Source organism: Balaenoptera physalus (assembly GCF_965194825.1).
Source record: "Balaenoptera physalus genome assembly, chromosome: 8".
NCBI classification, from domain to species: domain Eukaryota; kingdom Metazoa; phylum Chordata; class Mammalia; order Artiodactyla; family Balaenopteridae; genus Balaenoptera; species Balaenoptera physalus.
Window position 1 is genome coordinate 54284159 of NC_138887.1, and position 16943 is coordinate 54301101.

General features: G+C 38.3%; 1 protein-coding gene across 1 annotated transcript; it reads left to right on the forward strand.

The window, feature by feature from the left end:
- Positions 1-11159: 11159 nt before the first annotated feature.
- On the forward strand, positions 11160-15641 carry SOSTDC1 (sclerostin domain containing 1). The gene is made up of 2 exons (XM_082472771.1): positions 11160-11700; positions 14202-15641. Exons 1-2 carry the CDS (start codon positions 11496-11498, stop codon positions 14615-14617), a joined length of 621 nt encoding a protein of 206 aa, XP_082328897.1. The 5' UTR covers positions 11160-11495; the 3' UTR covers positions 14618-15641.
- The last annotated feature ends 1302 nt before the right edge of the window (positions 15642-16943 follow it).

Sequence of the window (16943 nt, forward strand, 5' to 3'; positions counted from 1 at the left end):
AGCCTTTCAAGTGCTTCAGCCTTGGACTTGTATGGTATTTGGAGACAGTCACCCTAGGGCGTGGCTGTGCACAGTTGTATTTTGTTTTGCTCAACTTCTGAGACTAGCCAGATTCCCAGGACTACCAAGTATGGCAACAAAACTAGCAGAACATCTAGACGGTCACTAAACAGCTTGCAGAGTCCTGGCAGGAGTGGGCCTTCCCCCGTCTGTTTCAAGTTCTTCTTTGGCTGTTTTTCAGAGACTTGCCTCCCCAGGCACTGTCAGGTCAACAGCCCCCAACTGCTATATAAACACGCTAGAGAATTAGGCCTGAAGACAATATAAACTGTTAGTTGACATAATAAAATTCTAAGCCATAAGGCATTTTCAGGATTTTTTTTCCATCTTTCCTTCTAAAAGCAATTGTAATCAGTGCTTCTTAATCAGAGAATAATCATTAAATTGTTTCCATGAGATTTTTAATTGATTTAATCTTTGGTCAACCTTAAACCAGGTTAAAGCCTTCAATAAAGACTGCAAAAGTACCAATTAAAGGTAAAAGCAATGGCAAACAAAAATGCAATGGTCATAGTAAAAGCATGACTTTTCCATAAATAAATTTTTTTTTTTGCTCTTCAAAATAGACTATTAAGTTTTATCATTTCATATTATGTGTTCTAAACTATGCTTGATGTAAGTATGACATGCAAATGATATAATAAATCCTTAACAACTTGAGACTATAATAAAGGCATGGTTTAATTTTGTTGGAATTACATTTTGAAAGAACAAATGGATATCACAAAATTCCACATGTAATGATGTCAAGATTAAAAAAAACATTATTTCAAATGGGAATTTTTTCTGTAATCAATGAAGAAGAATTGTTCTCTATAGATAAAAAGCCTCCAAAATTAAAGTGCAACTTTCAATATATCAAGGTATATCTAAATGTTTTCAAAGACGGTATGAATTCTGGTCTAGATGCTTAGATGTGCAAAAAATATATATTGTATTTCTTTATATTTTAAAATCAATTTAATTTAGAACTCTGACCCTCATTTTCCTTTCATCCCTGCCCCTCGCCCACCAGCCCCCTAACAAGAACTTTGCAAAGTTTCCTCCATATGGCCAAGGCACTGGTGAGGTTCCCCTAGGCTCTATTCATTAGCAATCATTTGCTATTGGTCACTACTGGGCTCTTCATGTCCAGTCTACATGCTTCCTTCAGGTCCAGAGGCTCTAGAATTACATTTCCTGCTGGAATCTTTAACGAATGTGGTTACCCTGCCTTCCTGTAGGCTAGCCACCTGTCTGGCATGCTGTCAGGGAGTAAGGCTTGGCTTCTGGTCTTTCATGGAGTACACAGAACCAACCTTACTCTTCCATTCCCAATTCTACCCCCTCCTCAACTACCTGAATGAAGGAAAAGGGGAAAACTTGGGGCTAAAAACAATAATTGTACACAACAAATATCCCGCCACAATTATAAAGGAGGTAATCTAAACATAATCTAAATAGCCATCAATAGAGAACTGGATGAATAGTTTGTGTCACATCCATACAACTCATTCAATGCAAGGCTTAAAAAGAATGAGGTAAATCTGTACATTCTGATATAAAAAATGTACAAGATAGGTCATTAAGTACAAAATGTAATTTGAGAAATCATATGAATATCATGATCCAGTCTACGTAAAAAAATTTAAAACATACTTGTATGAACACACATATACATGTATAACTAAATGTTCTTGTAAGTGCAGAAAATGTTGGAAGACATCACAAGAAACTCTTAACTGTGATTATCTCTGGAGAACAGCATTGGAGGAGGGATAGGAAGAGGTGAATTTTATCCTATTTAATGAACTGTTGACATTTTTTACAACATGCATATGTTATATTCACTATTTCATAACCCCAGTTTTTAAAAGAGTAGAAATCTGATGATGTGAATATTTTCCATAATACAATAATTTTTGTATTTGTTCAATACATTTTTTCTTTTTTTAATACATTTTAAAATGAGTTTAAGTATTATTAAGTAATCATGTTAATTTTCTTGTTAATGGCATGAGAGCATTAAAAAGGATATGCATTCAGAAAATTTGAAAATTTAAAGCAGTATTCTTTCAAACTTCATGAATTAAGTAAATATTGCATGCTGAAAATCTACATGTACTCTTCTTTCTAATATTTTAATACTTCATACTATTATATTTTAAATTATTTTACTGATCTTAAATGTGTTTTGCAGTATTTTAGGGCTGGAAATGTAAAACACACAATTTTACTGAAATTAAAATAAATGTCTATATTATTTTAAACTGTAGTACATAATTCTCAGAGATCCATCTACCGAATGTTCAGAAAAGCTTCCTTTGCCTCAGTTGTCCTTTTCCTTGTTTCTCATTGTTTGATTAAATTATATATTCAAGGAAGACGGTAAAGAGCAGAGTTTTGAATTACGAAAGTAACACTTACAGGAATGAAAGGCCTGAAAGCGTTAAATTGAATGATGAGCATGAGAAACTACTACCAAAGCATAAAATACAAGTAAGAGGGTGGCATGAAATGAGGGTAGCTGGTTTATGAAGGTGTTTGTTCTGCAAGTAAAAGGAGCAAAGGACACTTTTACATGAGATGTTTAGACTCCCCTTTTTAAAAGGTAATTCTGGATCTCACTGTGGAGAGTGCATTTTAGGGTGTTGAGAATAGAAGACAAGAGATCTGTTAAAAAGTTATGGAAAGAGTAGTTCAGGAAAATAACGATGGAAACTCGAACTAAGCCAGCGGTTTTGCGGGGGAAATAAAAGAAGAAGAAATCTTGAAAAATGTTTATGGTTTCACATAAAACACAGGGCATTCATCTGATAAGCCTACACAAACGTCACTGGCAAAGGCCCTTAACAATTCTCAGGAAATAAAAATAAAAATAGAATCCAGGTAATAAAATAAAGTCTAACCTTTTTTCTTTTCCTTTGTGCTCAGTCTAGTTTCACTCGCTTACAGGGTACTGCGGGCAGAGGACTGTCACCCGGCACTTCAGGCCAGAACTCGGAGCGTGAAACGCTGCAGCCGACACCTCACAGACCCCGGTGCAGAAGCGCGGGGCACGACCCCGCAATTCAAGATGGCGGCCGCGGGCCGTGCGCAGAGACGCTGCACCCGACGCTGTGATCTGGAGCGAGCAGCACAGCTGCGCCCGCCAAGCGCGAACTCCGCCCCCTGCCCCTGACGAGACGCTATAAAGCAGCTCCTATTGGGAGAGTGTGTGCTCTAGAGCGGGAGCTTGAACGTCTCCATTCTCTGACCAAAGAATAAAACTTTCCTTTGCTTCTGAATTGAACTCAGTCTCATTCTTTTGGCTCAAAGGACACTGGCCAGGAGAACACCTGTTGGGGACCGACTTGGGAGGGGTGGTAACACGAATGTATGTATACAATATTTCATCCTCCTTGGGAATTACAGAAAGTAGGGAGTTAGATTTTAAAAGCCTAGGGGCATGATTAGATGGCAGTAGATATATAAATGAAAGTCTTAGTGTTATTTGACAAAGTGTTTCTAAACCAAGTTCCATTGTGCTAATGTTACAGCAAAGCATCCTAGTGAAACTGATGTCAGCCGCTAGACAGATTTCTTGAGCTCTGATTGCAGTTGTCTCTTAGACACTTTCTTCTGGATTCCTATCAGCACCCTAACCTCATTCTAACTCAGCCCAAACTCATTATTAAACTCTAAACTCTGCTGTGCAACCCTGCTTCTCCTGACACCTCAGTCTCTCCATGACCCAGCTTTAAAACTTTATTTTTACCTTTGCCTTCATTTCCAATCACCTACCAACCTACCTCCCTAGTATCTCTAATCTCTGTCCTAGCCTTTCCTCTCTCCTTCAAGTTCAGTATTTTTTTTTTTCTTTTGTTTTTAATTTATATTTTTGGCTGTGTTGGGTCTTCGTTTCTGTGCGAGGGCTCTCTCTAGTTGCGGCAAGCGGGGGCCGCTCCTCATCGCGGTGCGCGGGCCTCTCACTATCGCGGCCTCTCTTGTTGCGGAGCACAGGCGCCAGACACGCAGGCTCAGTAGTTGTGGCTCACGGGCCCAGTTGCTCCGTGGCATGTGGGATCTTCCCAGACCAGGGCTCGAACCCGTGTCCCCTGCATTGACAGGCAGATTCTCAACCACTGCGCCACCAGGGAAGCCCCAGTATCTTTTTTTCACCTGAGCTCTTGCAACACTGTTTCCCCCTTCTTGTGTTGCAATAAAACCACACCTAAACCATCTCAGAGGTTGCAGCTAGATTCAGTCTCCTGAAACATCGTGTTGATCTTGTCCTTTCCCTGTCAGGGGAAATCCGTCAGGGCTGGTAGAAATTTTATTTAATAAAATCACATGGGAGGGAATTTCCTGGTGGTCCAATGGTTAGGACTCCGCACTTTCACTGCCAAGGGAACGGGTTCAATCCCTGGTCAGGCAACTAAGATCCTGTAAGCCGTGCGGTACGGCCAAATAAATCAAAAAATAAAATTTTAAAAATCACATGGGAAAACTCTTCAGTATTATCTACTAAAGTTGAGCATGCACACATCCTGTATCTCATCTATTTCACAACTAGGTACATATCCAACAAAAATGTATGCCTATATGCATCAAAAGACAGGTGCTAGAATGTTTAGAGAGGTGTTATTCATAATAGCCAAAAGCTGGAATCAATCCAGTCTAGAATGGATAAATACATTGTGGATGTCCATGCAATGTAGTAGTACACAACAGTGTAAAAAGTCATTTCTAAATCAAATTCTAAAACAGGCAAAACTAATAACTGGTGTCAGAAATCAGAATAGTGGTTTATTTTTAGAAAGGAGGAAGGAAGTGGTTACAAGGAAAGGACAGGAAGGGAACTTCTGGGTACTGGTAACGTTCTATCACTTTACCTCGGTATAAGTTACACAGCATTTTTACTTTGTGAAAATAAAAATCAACCACCCACACAAACACACCACACATCCTTCAATGGCTCTCCCTGGTCCACCAAATAATGTCCAGACTTCTAAACCTACAAAACAGGGCTGTAGTCCATGATCTGCTCCAATCTACCTTTCCAATCAATGTACTCAAACTTTTTTCCCATATTCCCTATCACGTTCCCTTCACTCCAGCTACATTGTTGCTGTGGAATCCTCTACACCACAGCTTCCATCTGTACATAACTAAGAGGCAAATTACTTCATTAAAAATATCAGAGGGACTTCCCTGGCGGTCCAGTGGTTAAGACTGCATGCTTCCAATGCAGGGGGCGTGGGTTCGATCGCTGGTCGTGGAACTAAGATCCCACATACCATGCAGCATGGCCAAAAAGAAAAAAAAATCAGAATTGAAATTAGAAATGTCTATAACAACTTTATTTCCCAGAAAAGACAGTGGCATTGTTGGGCCAAATGCTCTGCTGAATTCCTTTTGTTCTCCAATTTTCTGACATACCAGGGAACTACCAACTGTTAAGTCTCTATTGGTGATGTAAGTTATTACCATCTCTGGCTTGGCCATGACACCCGCTGGTGCTTGAGTAAGAGATTCCTCAGGAAAGAGTGAAGCCAGACTGCATGTTGACCAGTCTAGGAGCCTGACGTGGTTATGGTATGTTCCGGGAGCTGGTGGAAAACAATCAAAATCACAGTGGTCGAAGTATTTTGCCTAAATCTGAGTTCACACTGATATCTGAGAGAATCAGATATGACTGCCAAAATTTTTGTGAGCAGTGACATCACTGTAAGTAGTAACTGTTGTGACCATCTCTGTGGAACAAAGCATTAATCAGTCACTGGGGGACACTGAGAGCATCCAGTCTGTGGGGAGAAATAAATGCAGGAAGAGAAAAAGGGGTCAGGTTTTGGTCAGCTGGGCTGAGCTTTAGGGCAGGACTTCCATCTGACTGTGCAAACTGGAAGACTCTGAGGTGGAGGCCCAGTTAAAATAGATGAGGTGACTGTAATGGAGACTATGGGGACAGGCCACAGTTAGGAGGGCACATGTGATTTGAGAACAGTATGTCTCAAATTTTAGCACGCATAAGAATGACTTGGAGAGCTTGTTAAAACACAGGTTCCTGGGTTCCACCCCAAGGGATTCTGATTCTGGCCTGAGATCAGGCCTAGAAGTTGCATATCTAGCAAACTCCCAGGTAAAACGTGGTTTTAGAACAACTATTAGGCTTGTGGAACAAAACTAATTCTAGCTCCCAGGCACCACTGGGGGCAGGATATTTAATATGAGAAAGACAAATATCGTATAATATTGCTTACATGCAGAATCTTAAAAAAAATCGTACAAATGAACTTATTTACAAAACAGAAACAGACTCACAGACTTAGAGAATGAACTTATGGTTAAGGGGGGGAGGGATACATTGGGAGTGTGGGATTGACAAGTACACACTGCTATATTTAAAATAAAATGCCTTTCCATGAAAAAAAAAAAAAAGGATATTTAATATGCTGCCAGCCTTGGTCAAATTGAGTTTAGGTACTTGTGTGAGCTAAGTGTACCGAATGAGGACATCAATTCCTAGAGAGCAAGGTAGCAAATGCTAATAAAAAGGACAACTTACTACTCGCCCTAGTTTGTACAATCAGATGGAAACCCTATCTCTACTGTCCTAACTTGCTCCCTAGAGCTTGCATGTGAGGTTTTCCTTAAGAGCAGTGTGCTGCCATTTTTAGGAAATTTACTGGAGAATTTGCCTAGACCAGTAGTTTATAACCTGGCACAATTTTGCACACCAGAGGACTGTTTTTGATTGTCACCACTGGGTGAGGGAGGTGCTATTAACATCTAGTGGGTGGAGCCCAAGGATGTTGCTAAACATTCCAGAACATAGGGGATGGCTCCAACAACAATTATCCAGCCGAAAATATCAGTAGTGCCAAGACTGAGAAGTTCTACTGAGAAATATATCCACCAGATTTGGAATTTCCAGTTGGGTTTTACATCAGGTTACACTGGATTATAAGCAGTATTATCTAAATTAATATTATCTCTGTTGAGGAAGCTTACAGGAAAAGGAATATTTACATAATAAACTGAAAGCATTTAAACAAAATAAAAATAAAGAGACAACTGAGAAAGGTGGTGAAGAAGGAAGAAAGTGATACAGGACGATCAGGTCAAGGGAGCTCCTTTAGTGGAATTCTAAAGAGGAACATTTGGGAAAGGGAAGAGGGCAGACTCCACGCCTCGTTCAGCTCTGCAGTCCCTGGACTACAGCAGGTATGATAAACACTGGTTTCAACACATGTTGATATGAAATAAATGCAAGATGTTAGCCCATCCTCTTTTCAAGGATTTTTATGAAGGAAGAGTTTATAAGTAGTTTTTATTTTCTTCTAAACTAATGATGGCTACTTTTCCAGTTTACAAGTTCTATCTTATTAACTGGAGCTCTCTGAAAATAGTTTAAATCCATAGAGAACCAGATATAGCTCACCAGATACTGCATTCGATAAATATGTTTTGTGTAAATTTATTCTGATTCTTCTCTTGTCAAAGATAAAAAGTCAGGCTAATTATTTTCTTAATCAAATAATATTTACTCATTATTTCATATTTAATCCTTTCTCATGACTTTTTGTTCCCCACCTTAAACAGGATAATTGCATTTATTTGAGACTTTTCTATTTTTTCCAAGGTCATTTTTAAGTTCAAAGACTCTAATGAGAAACAGTAGGCTTAGACTCATATTCAGTGACTATTTTTTCCACATTTCTTCCAGGCCAGGTTTTGTTCTAGACATGTTCACATTTTCTTATCCCTCTGTGAGGTAGGTAAGCTTGGTCATGTTTTACAGTTGAAGGAACTGAGTTAGAGAGTTTCAGGAAATACATCCAAGTTCATACAGATTATAAATGGCAGAAATAAGATTCAAATTCAGATTTTCTGATTCCAGTGCCAAGAGTCAAAAAATAAACAATACTATTTTAGAGTACTAAAATTACTTTCAAGCTTTTGCATATCAGACCAATAGTAGTAATTCTGATATCATTATTTGATTATTAATAATGACATCACATTGATGACTCAGCTGAGACCTGGAAAATAAGTTTCAAAGCTTGCCCAAAGAATGAAAGTTACTCAGTCACCATATTAAATGATTCCATGTTTTTGAGGTCCTAGCATTCTTCACAAAATGAATGGCTTAATTACTATTTCTTCATTTTTAAGCAGATAATATTGTGTTAATTACTTATGGCTGTGTAACAAATTACCCCAACTTAGTTAAAACTTTTATTATTTCATAGTTCCTGTGGGTGCTTCTGACTTAAAGTCTCTTATAAGATTGCAATTAGGGTGTAGGCCAGGGCTGCAGCCTCATGTGAAGGACTGGCTGTGGAGAGATTTGCTTTCAACCTCACTCATGTGGTTGTTGATAGAATTCAGGTCCTCCTGGGTTGTTTGGCTGAGGGCCTCTGCTCCATGTTGGTGAGAGACATCAGTTCTGTGCCCCTTAGGCTTCTCCATATGAAAGATTACATTATGGGAGCTGACTTCCATAGAAGCAAGTGAGATGGCTAGAGCAGGCAAGCAAGACTGAAAGTCACAGTATTTTGTTAACCTAATCATAGAAGTCACGTCTGAATGCTGAATTTTTCCTGTCCACATATATCAACCACATTGCCTTCATTCCTAATTTTGCTCCTGCCCGAGGGAATATCGTAAGGCTGCGCCTACAGAATACTAGGTACAGAGCAGATTTAACAATTATGAGCTAATTTGGTCAATTTGATTAGCCCAACCTAATAATTAAAGTGCAGATTAAACTATCTTCTCCTCCTCCAGTGGTTAGGACTCCACACCCAGCCTGGGTTCAATCCCTGGTTGGGGAACTAAGATCCTGCAAGCTGCACAGTGCAGCCAAAATAACAAACAAACAAACAAACAAATCTCCTCCTCCTGATACAAAAAATAGTAAGGGGGAAGAGATTAGATATTTTGATGCTCCTACTTCCTTTTGGCATTGGGTCTACCAGTCAATGGTTAATATTAACATACTTCATGTATTTAATATGAAGTCCCCTGATAAGCAGGATAAGAAACCCTTCATAGTTACTATTTTAGAAGGATGTCTGATCTATAATCACTATGTGCACAGAATACACTGATATATTATTTTCCAGGAAGGATGTTAGAATAAATGACTACATACAATCCTAAGATAGAGATCAGATTGGCAGTACAGTAAGTCCCCTACGTACGAACCTTCAAGTTGTGAACTTTCAAAGATTCGAACATGTGTTCCATCAACATCAGGCGTGAGTGAAATTGCAGCTTGCCCTCTGTCTCCTATTGCTGACGATCCTTCAGCTCTGCCATCTCCCACCTCCTCTCCCTCCTCCAGTGGGTAACTCTTCTTGCCTGTTCACTCGATGGCAGCCCCCATATGCCAGCTGTTGTACTGTACTACTGTACTCTTCAAGGTACTCTACAGTAAGATTAAAAATGTTTTCTTTATTTTGTGTTTGTTTTTTATGTATTATTTGTGTGAAAACTTTTATAAACCTACTACAGTACAGTACTATATAGCCGATTGTGTTAGTTGGGTCCCTAGGCTAACTTTGTTGGACTTATGAACATGCTCTGGGAATGAACTCGTTCGTATGTAGGGGACTTACTTGTATGTATATATTGATTTTTTTGAATTTAGTTTTTAAAAAATTTTTGATTATGTAGAATTTTGAACATATACAAGAGTAAACAGAATAGAATATCCAGAATCGTGCCCCAACAGCCATCAAATCATGCCCCATCCACACACCTAACTACCCCCCTCCCATGTTGTTTTGGAAGTTTATTCCAGGCATCATATTATTTCATCTAGGAATATTTCAGTATATACCTCTAAAAGAGAAGCTGTTGTTGTTTTTAAGTAAAACCACAGTACCATTTTTCTCCTAATTATTCCTTAGTATTATTAAATAATTAGTCTTTTGTTCTTAATTGTCCTTTCTTTTGTAGTGAGATAGAGATAGATAGATAACAAGTAGTTCTCAAGTGGAGTCATTTTAGCTCACAGGGGACGTTTGGCAATGTCTGGAGACATTTTTGGTTATAACTGGGGGTGCTACTGGCATCTAGTGGGTAGAAGCCAGGTATGCTACTAAACTCACAGAATGCCACCCCCCCATAACAAAGAAGTATCTATTCCAAAATGCCGATAGTGCCACTGTGGAAAAACCCAGATGACTGATGATAGATAGATAGCTAGCTAGATAGCTAGCTAGCTAGCTAGATAGATAGATAGACAGACAGATAGATAGATATGAATAGCAGTTACAATAGGAAAAAGTTTATAAAGAGATGTATCCATGCCATAAGGTCAGTTTAATAGCCACACAAAGTGCAAAAAAATGGATTTAAAATCGAAAAGAGATTCAGAATTGTGATTCCAATCAAAATGTCCCACCAATCAGTTCGAATTTCATAATTGTTTTAAGGATAGAGATTAGTGGCCTAGTAGTAATTAATGGAACATCTGTGCCTTGTGTGGATAAACAGAAAACTACCATGTTTCTTATCTGAGCAGCAGAGCCAAAGGAAGTAATGAACAAAATGTTCAGTAAATGCAGGTAGAACACGTGTTCTGCAGCAAATGAAAAACCTTGTAAAAATTACCTTGAATTTGCTAAACAATAATCTGTCAGAAATGGCTTTCTTTCACGTAAAATGAGGCAATGAATGTTAACGCTTGTGTCACATTTTTAAGATGAAAATTGATATTAGTTACTTTAATGCAGACAGAGCTATGCTCATTATTCTCCACACAGAACCCCTGGCAATAATTTACCTAGGAGCGCAGCAGTTCATGCAGATCAAAGCTGCATTATTTAAGTGTGTCCAGGGGGAAGATTTTAGCTCTGTGCCTATACATTTAAGAAAAAAAAAATGGTGGTTTGCGTCTTGAGAAACAAGATATGTTTAACTAATTAGGTGCTTCATGCAAGCCCTACAATATTTAAACTCCTGAATTCCTCCTATTATCTGGGATGAACCCTCTCCCTATCACAAATACAGAACAACTGTGGGAATGTAAATCTCTTCAAATGAACAGCAGCATATTTTCATTTAAATTAAACCCGAATGTGAACTAGATTTAGGAAAGGAAATGGCAGAGAGAGAGAGGGGGGGGGCGGGGGGCTGTAGTTGCTGTAGAGTGTGTCTGGCTGCTTCAGCTCACAGACAACTGATGAAGTCCAACTCTGAAATTTCAGGCAATTTGTATACCAAGCTCCTCCTTTTCTGTAGTCTTCTCTTCCATTGGTAAAATTCTTTTGCAGGGTCATGTAGGGATCCCACCCCTTCTCTGTGTTTTCACTCTGAAGCTTTACACAACTTTACACCTGAATGAACGCCAAACCTCAGTGGATATATAAAGGGAACCTTGAGGAGGAATTTCACTGTTACAGTGCAGAAGCAGAGGGAAAGGAATTAACCAGCTCTCCAGCCAAGCAAATCCTCTGCTCACCATGCTTCCTCCTGCCATTCATTTCTATCTCATTCCCCTTGCATGCGTCCTCATGAAAAGCTGTTTGGCTTTTAAAAATGATGCCACAGAAATCCTTTATTCACATGTGGTTAAACCTGTTCCAGCACAGCCCAGCAACAACAGCACGATGAATCAAGCCAGAAATGGAGGCAGGCATTTCAGTGACACTGGACTGGATCGGAACAGTAAGTGTGTTTTACTTCCATGGATTTGGTTTTTTCTTATTTGGTAGCATTAGCTCGCATTCCTGTAGAACTGTTTCATTGCTAACTAACCTGAACCATATATGTTTTGCTAAACAGTCTGGGAAAATCTGCTGCACGTGTATATTGGCATTCTTCCCTACAAAGTTAACATTACTAAAACAGTGATTTGATAATGTAGGCGCAGACTTAAGTTTCTAAACATTCCAAAAGAAAATGTTTCCAGGAATTAGACTGTTGCTTCTTTAAAATCATGCAAAATGAGAATTTTTACAAAGTGTTGTTCTAGTTTAAATTGTTTTCTGTTTATTTCAGGACGTGCAATTCTGGTAAAGTGTATAAAGGTAATTAACCAAAGCATGTATGGGAAATCACAAGGGAAAAAACGAAGCTTTTTGGGGAAATAAAAATGGCTCACACCGATTTCTAAAACATGTCTAGTGAAAAAGTTGAAGTTTGGATGATGATCTTTGAGAAAGAGGGATAAAACTGAAAACATTGGAGAATCATATTCTCCAAAATAATTCCTCATTAACCAGATCAAAATTTAGGTAACTGTATATTTCTGTGAGAGACTGGGGAAACTTTCATGACTTTAGACATATAAAATAATGACAGTACAATAATACTTCGTATAGAAAATATTTTTCTTCTTTTCTGTTTGCTTAATTGACACACTCATTGACCATTAGTTAGAGGGATTCAAATTTCTTCTAACTTTTACTTCACTCCTTTCCTTTAGAAGAGTTCACATGCTAGTAATAGGGTTTTAAGAGAGACACAGAGAAACAGTACACAAGAAATCTTACACAAATCTTTAGCCCGTCCTCAAGCACTCGTCATTCAAGTGCTAAAAGGAGTTTCGACCTTTGAAAAGTCAAAGCAAACGTGACTGTTAGCGTCTTTCTAAGAAAACCAAGGTGTTTTAATTTTCATGAGGATGGTTGCTTTTAGATACACAGGAACTACTTTATTATTATTAGATTACCGAGCAATGTGGTGGGTATTCATTGTCAATGAACTGTCACTGCAAAAATGCCAAATCTCTATATGAACAGGAACAAAAAGCTAGACAGGTCAAAATCATCTCCGGCTGTTTCCAGGTGCATTCCTAAGGCAGCTGCAGGAAGGTGAAATGGAATCAGAATCAGACAGGCAGAGTACCCTGACCAGCCAGCTAGTTTACACTCTAATTTCAGTCTCACACTCTGTACCTGCACGGATGTGTGTGCATATACCTTAAATTTTTTCACAACTATCACATCCCTTTAGCCTATATCTCTCACCTTACTAGTACTGGGGTACAGAGCTGAAGTAAAACTCCTAATTTAGTACCTACTTCATACTAGCTTTCAATATTCTATGCAAGACCACTTCAATGTCCTTTATAATTTTTATTTTTTTTAATTTCAGCAGTCTGTACTTTGAAATATATATATTTTTCTGGTTAACAAGGCTCGATTTTTTTCCCCAAGCTTGTTTCAGGCAATTCTTCTCAAGTTTAGATAACAAAGCAATGGAAAGGAAAACTCAAATATTTCAAGATTAATTTTTGCTTTAATTATGTAAGGCATGCAACGAGAAACAGTCAATTAGAGAACATGCTTATCAAATTCAAATGACTAAACAAAAAGTTTGCCATGACCAATATTCAGGAAACGAACACCGTAGTTCCTTTTGCAGTTGTAAATCAGACATGTTAGGCATTTTTCTGCCATAAAATTCATGGAAATGTAGCCAAGTTGTTATGGCAACCATACGTTCCTGATTTAGGGGGTTTTATATTCTTTAAATATTGAGGTGTAGTGACATTTTGCATTTAAACATTTTAATATTTGTGTTTTTAAAAGACAGCTTGGGAATTTATGCTTAAAATGCAGTTATTAAGTTTGATATGCAAAATGTCAAACGTACACATATGTATATATGATTCTCTGCAGCTGAATTTTATAATTGAAACAAAATATTATGGATTGCATTGTACACAATATTTAAATATTTTCCACATTTTCTCAATAGATTTTTTTTTAAACCTGATTAAAAGCACTTGCAGACATTAACTAATATGACCCGTGAGTAAAAGAACATTAAACTATACTCCTTCTTAGCTCATTAAAGAATGAATATTTACACATAAATGTAAGACCTGCTTAATACTTATTGGGGAGTAAGCCTAAGAAAATGAGATTTTCATATACTCCAGTAAGCTATTAGCTAATGTTATACATGAAAAAAAAAAAGTCAGGCCTAGTTTATTTTATTCCATAAATTGTAGCCATATAAGCTGGTAATTTTCTTGAAAGCTTTCTCTACAACCATCCAGGCAGTGTTTTGCATTGTGAAAATAAAACAGGTGTTCGCTTCCTATTTGGCCATTCGCTATCATTTGGACATTATTTTTGTCATTGCAGATTACTTTTTTAAAAAAAACTGTCCGTTTGCTTTTTGCCTCTGATGCACATTTTTTTTCCTGTTTCCTGCAGCTCGAGTTCAAGTAGGTTGCCGGGAACTGCGTTCCACCAAATACATCTCTGACGGCCAGTGCACTAGCATCAGCCCCCTGAAGGAGCTGGTGTGCGCTGGCGAATGCTTGCCCCTGCCTGTGCTCCCCAATTGGATCGGAGGAGGCTATGGAACAAAGTACTGGAGCAGGAGGAGCTCCCAGGAGTGGAGGTGTGTCAATGACAAAACGCGTACCCAGAGAATCCAGCTGCAGTGCCAAGATGGCAGCACGCGCACCTACAAAATCACGGTGGTCACCGCCTGCAAGTGCAAGAGGTACACGCGGCAGCATAATGAGTCCAGTCATAACTTCGAGAGCATGTCGCCTGCCAAGCCAGCCCAGCATCACAGAGAGCGGAAAAGAGCCAGCAAATCCAGCAAGCACAGCATGAGTTAGAATTCAGACTCTCCAAACTGGACTGACTGGTAACCATCTGCTTTACAGATTTGATTGCTCGGAAGACTCAAGCCTGCCACTGCTATTTTCTTACTTGAAAATATATGCTTTCTGCTTTGATCAAACCCAGCAAGCTGTCCTAAGTATCAGGAGCGTCTTTGGAAATAGCTTTTTCTTTTCAAGTTTTTCAAGATATACGCACATCCATGAGTGGGATTTGCATTTAAATTCCACACATCCTGTAGTATTAATTCCACACATCCTGTAGTACTAGTTCTTGAAAGACTGGTGATACTATACACATCACTGAATCATTACTTTTTAAAAAGGAAAAGGGCTTCTCAGTTACCCTTCATTTCCCAAACCATCTCCCCCACCCCCCAACAAAACCTCTTCAGAATTGAAAAGTTTAAAAAAAAATTGTTGCCATGAATCTTCAGGTTAACACTTCAGGAAGGTGCTTTTCTGGCAATCTTCATGGGAACAGTTTAGCAGCCAAGAGTGATCGCCCTTTGAAAGAGTGAAAGACTTTGTGACATTTCACTTCAAAAATAAGCCCTGTAGCTTTTTACAGTCTCATAGTATGAAATTATACCCTGCATGCTGACCCTCGCTTGGAATGGAATGCCAGAAATGCATGGCAGCAGCTAATAAGTAAAGCTGATTAACTATTTATTTGTCAATGTTATTATTTAATGAGCTTTCACAAGTGATTTTTTTCAAAATGTTAATTTTTTATGTTCTGAAGCTTTTTCATGTATCTAAATATTTTCCTGTGTAATTTGTGGTTGATCTAGAAATAGGACAATACATACTGTAGATATGTAAAATAAATATTTTAGTCTCTATTACATATATGTTTCATCATGAACTTTATCAATAGTATGGATCTTTTAAAATCAATAAGATGCTTTGTAAAGATGAAATATGTAATACTTTCTTGTTTAATCTGTGCAATCGGAAGGTGACTTGACCTTCAATTCCATCAGTTTCTTTTAACAAAAATAAACACTGCTAAAAGTTATTGTCCTTGTCTCTAACATGTATAAAAAAGTACGTGTTTACAAAAACTACAGGATCAACGTATCAGAGTAATTGCTTTTTTTTTTTTTTTTAATTTATTTTATTTATTTATTTTTGCTGCGTTGGGTCTTCGTTGCTGTGCGCGGACCTTCTCTAATTGCGATAAGCGGGGGCTACCCTTCATTGCCTTGCGCGGGCTTCTCATTGCCGTGGCTTCTCTTGTTGCGGAGCACGGGAATCTAGGTTCCCCGGGCTTCAGGAGTTGTGGCTCGAGGGCTCTAGAGCACACGCTCAGTAGTTGTAGCGCACGGGCTTAGTTGCTCCGCAGCATGTGGGATCTTCCCGGACCAGGGCTCGAACCCGCGTGCCTTGCATGGACAGGCAGATTCTTAACCACTGTGCCACCAGGGAAGCTCCTGCTTTTTTTAATATAAGGCATATTCAAGTTTTGATAGAAAATTCTATATTAAGAAAAAAGAGAGGGATAGGGAGACCATCTATTCAGTAAATAAGACGTTTGAAAAAGTTGGGTGGCAATCCAGCAGTGAGTTGTGATAAGAATATCATGTTTAAATATACCAGGTCTGCTGCTCATTATAATCACCTGGGGGAGATACAAGACCCAATGCCCAGGCTGCCATCCAAATTACATCATAGTTTCTGAAGGTGGAACTCAGATATCAGCAGTTTTTAAAGTTTTCCAGGTGATTCTAATATGCAGTTAAGTTTGAGAAAGGAATTGTGGAAAAATCACTACCATATGTTGGGAAACTTTTGAATATTTGAATAATATTGCACGGTCCCAAAACCAAAAACTAAAACAAAAGAAAACAAAAACTAGTTTTTCACTGTTTTCAAGTTTGACATGTCATTTATTAACCAACGTAATGAGTCTTGAACAAGATTATACAGTTAAATAACTGTTTTGTCAGTTCAAGCAATGATTGATCCCATCACTCCAAGTGAAGAAAACCAAAGAGGCTTGATTATGTATTGATAAGATCTTGGTTTTCATTTTTTGGATCCTGAGCATGAAGGAGTCCTTAGTGCCTTTTTGTGGTAGATCATTCTTTTTGTAATTACAAGTCTGAAAGTCACATGTATATGACATAAATCATAGTAAGCTAAATAAGGACATTAATGTTGTCCCTTCCCTATGAGAGGTAGGAGAGTCTCAACATACATAAAGACAAGAAAACATCTCTCGATTTTGTAATAATGCCAACTATTGTATCATTAAATAAAATAATGATTCATAGTCCGCTATTGGCTTATTTTCTAGTCTTACTAACTAGATCTTAAA

Excerpts from the sequence above, each read along its gene's own strand:
- SOSTDC1 (XM_082472771.1), top strand. The coding sequence starts at position 11,496 with ATGCTTCCTCCTGCCATTCATTTCTATCTCATTCCCCTTGCATGCGTC. Across the intron at positions 11,701-14,201 it reads CACTGGACTGGATCGGAACA|CTCGAGTTCAAGTAGGTTGC; the intron begins GTAAGTGTGTTT and ends TGTTTCCTGCAG.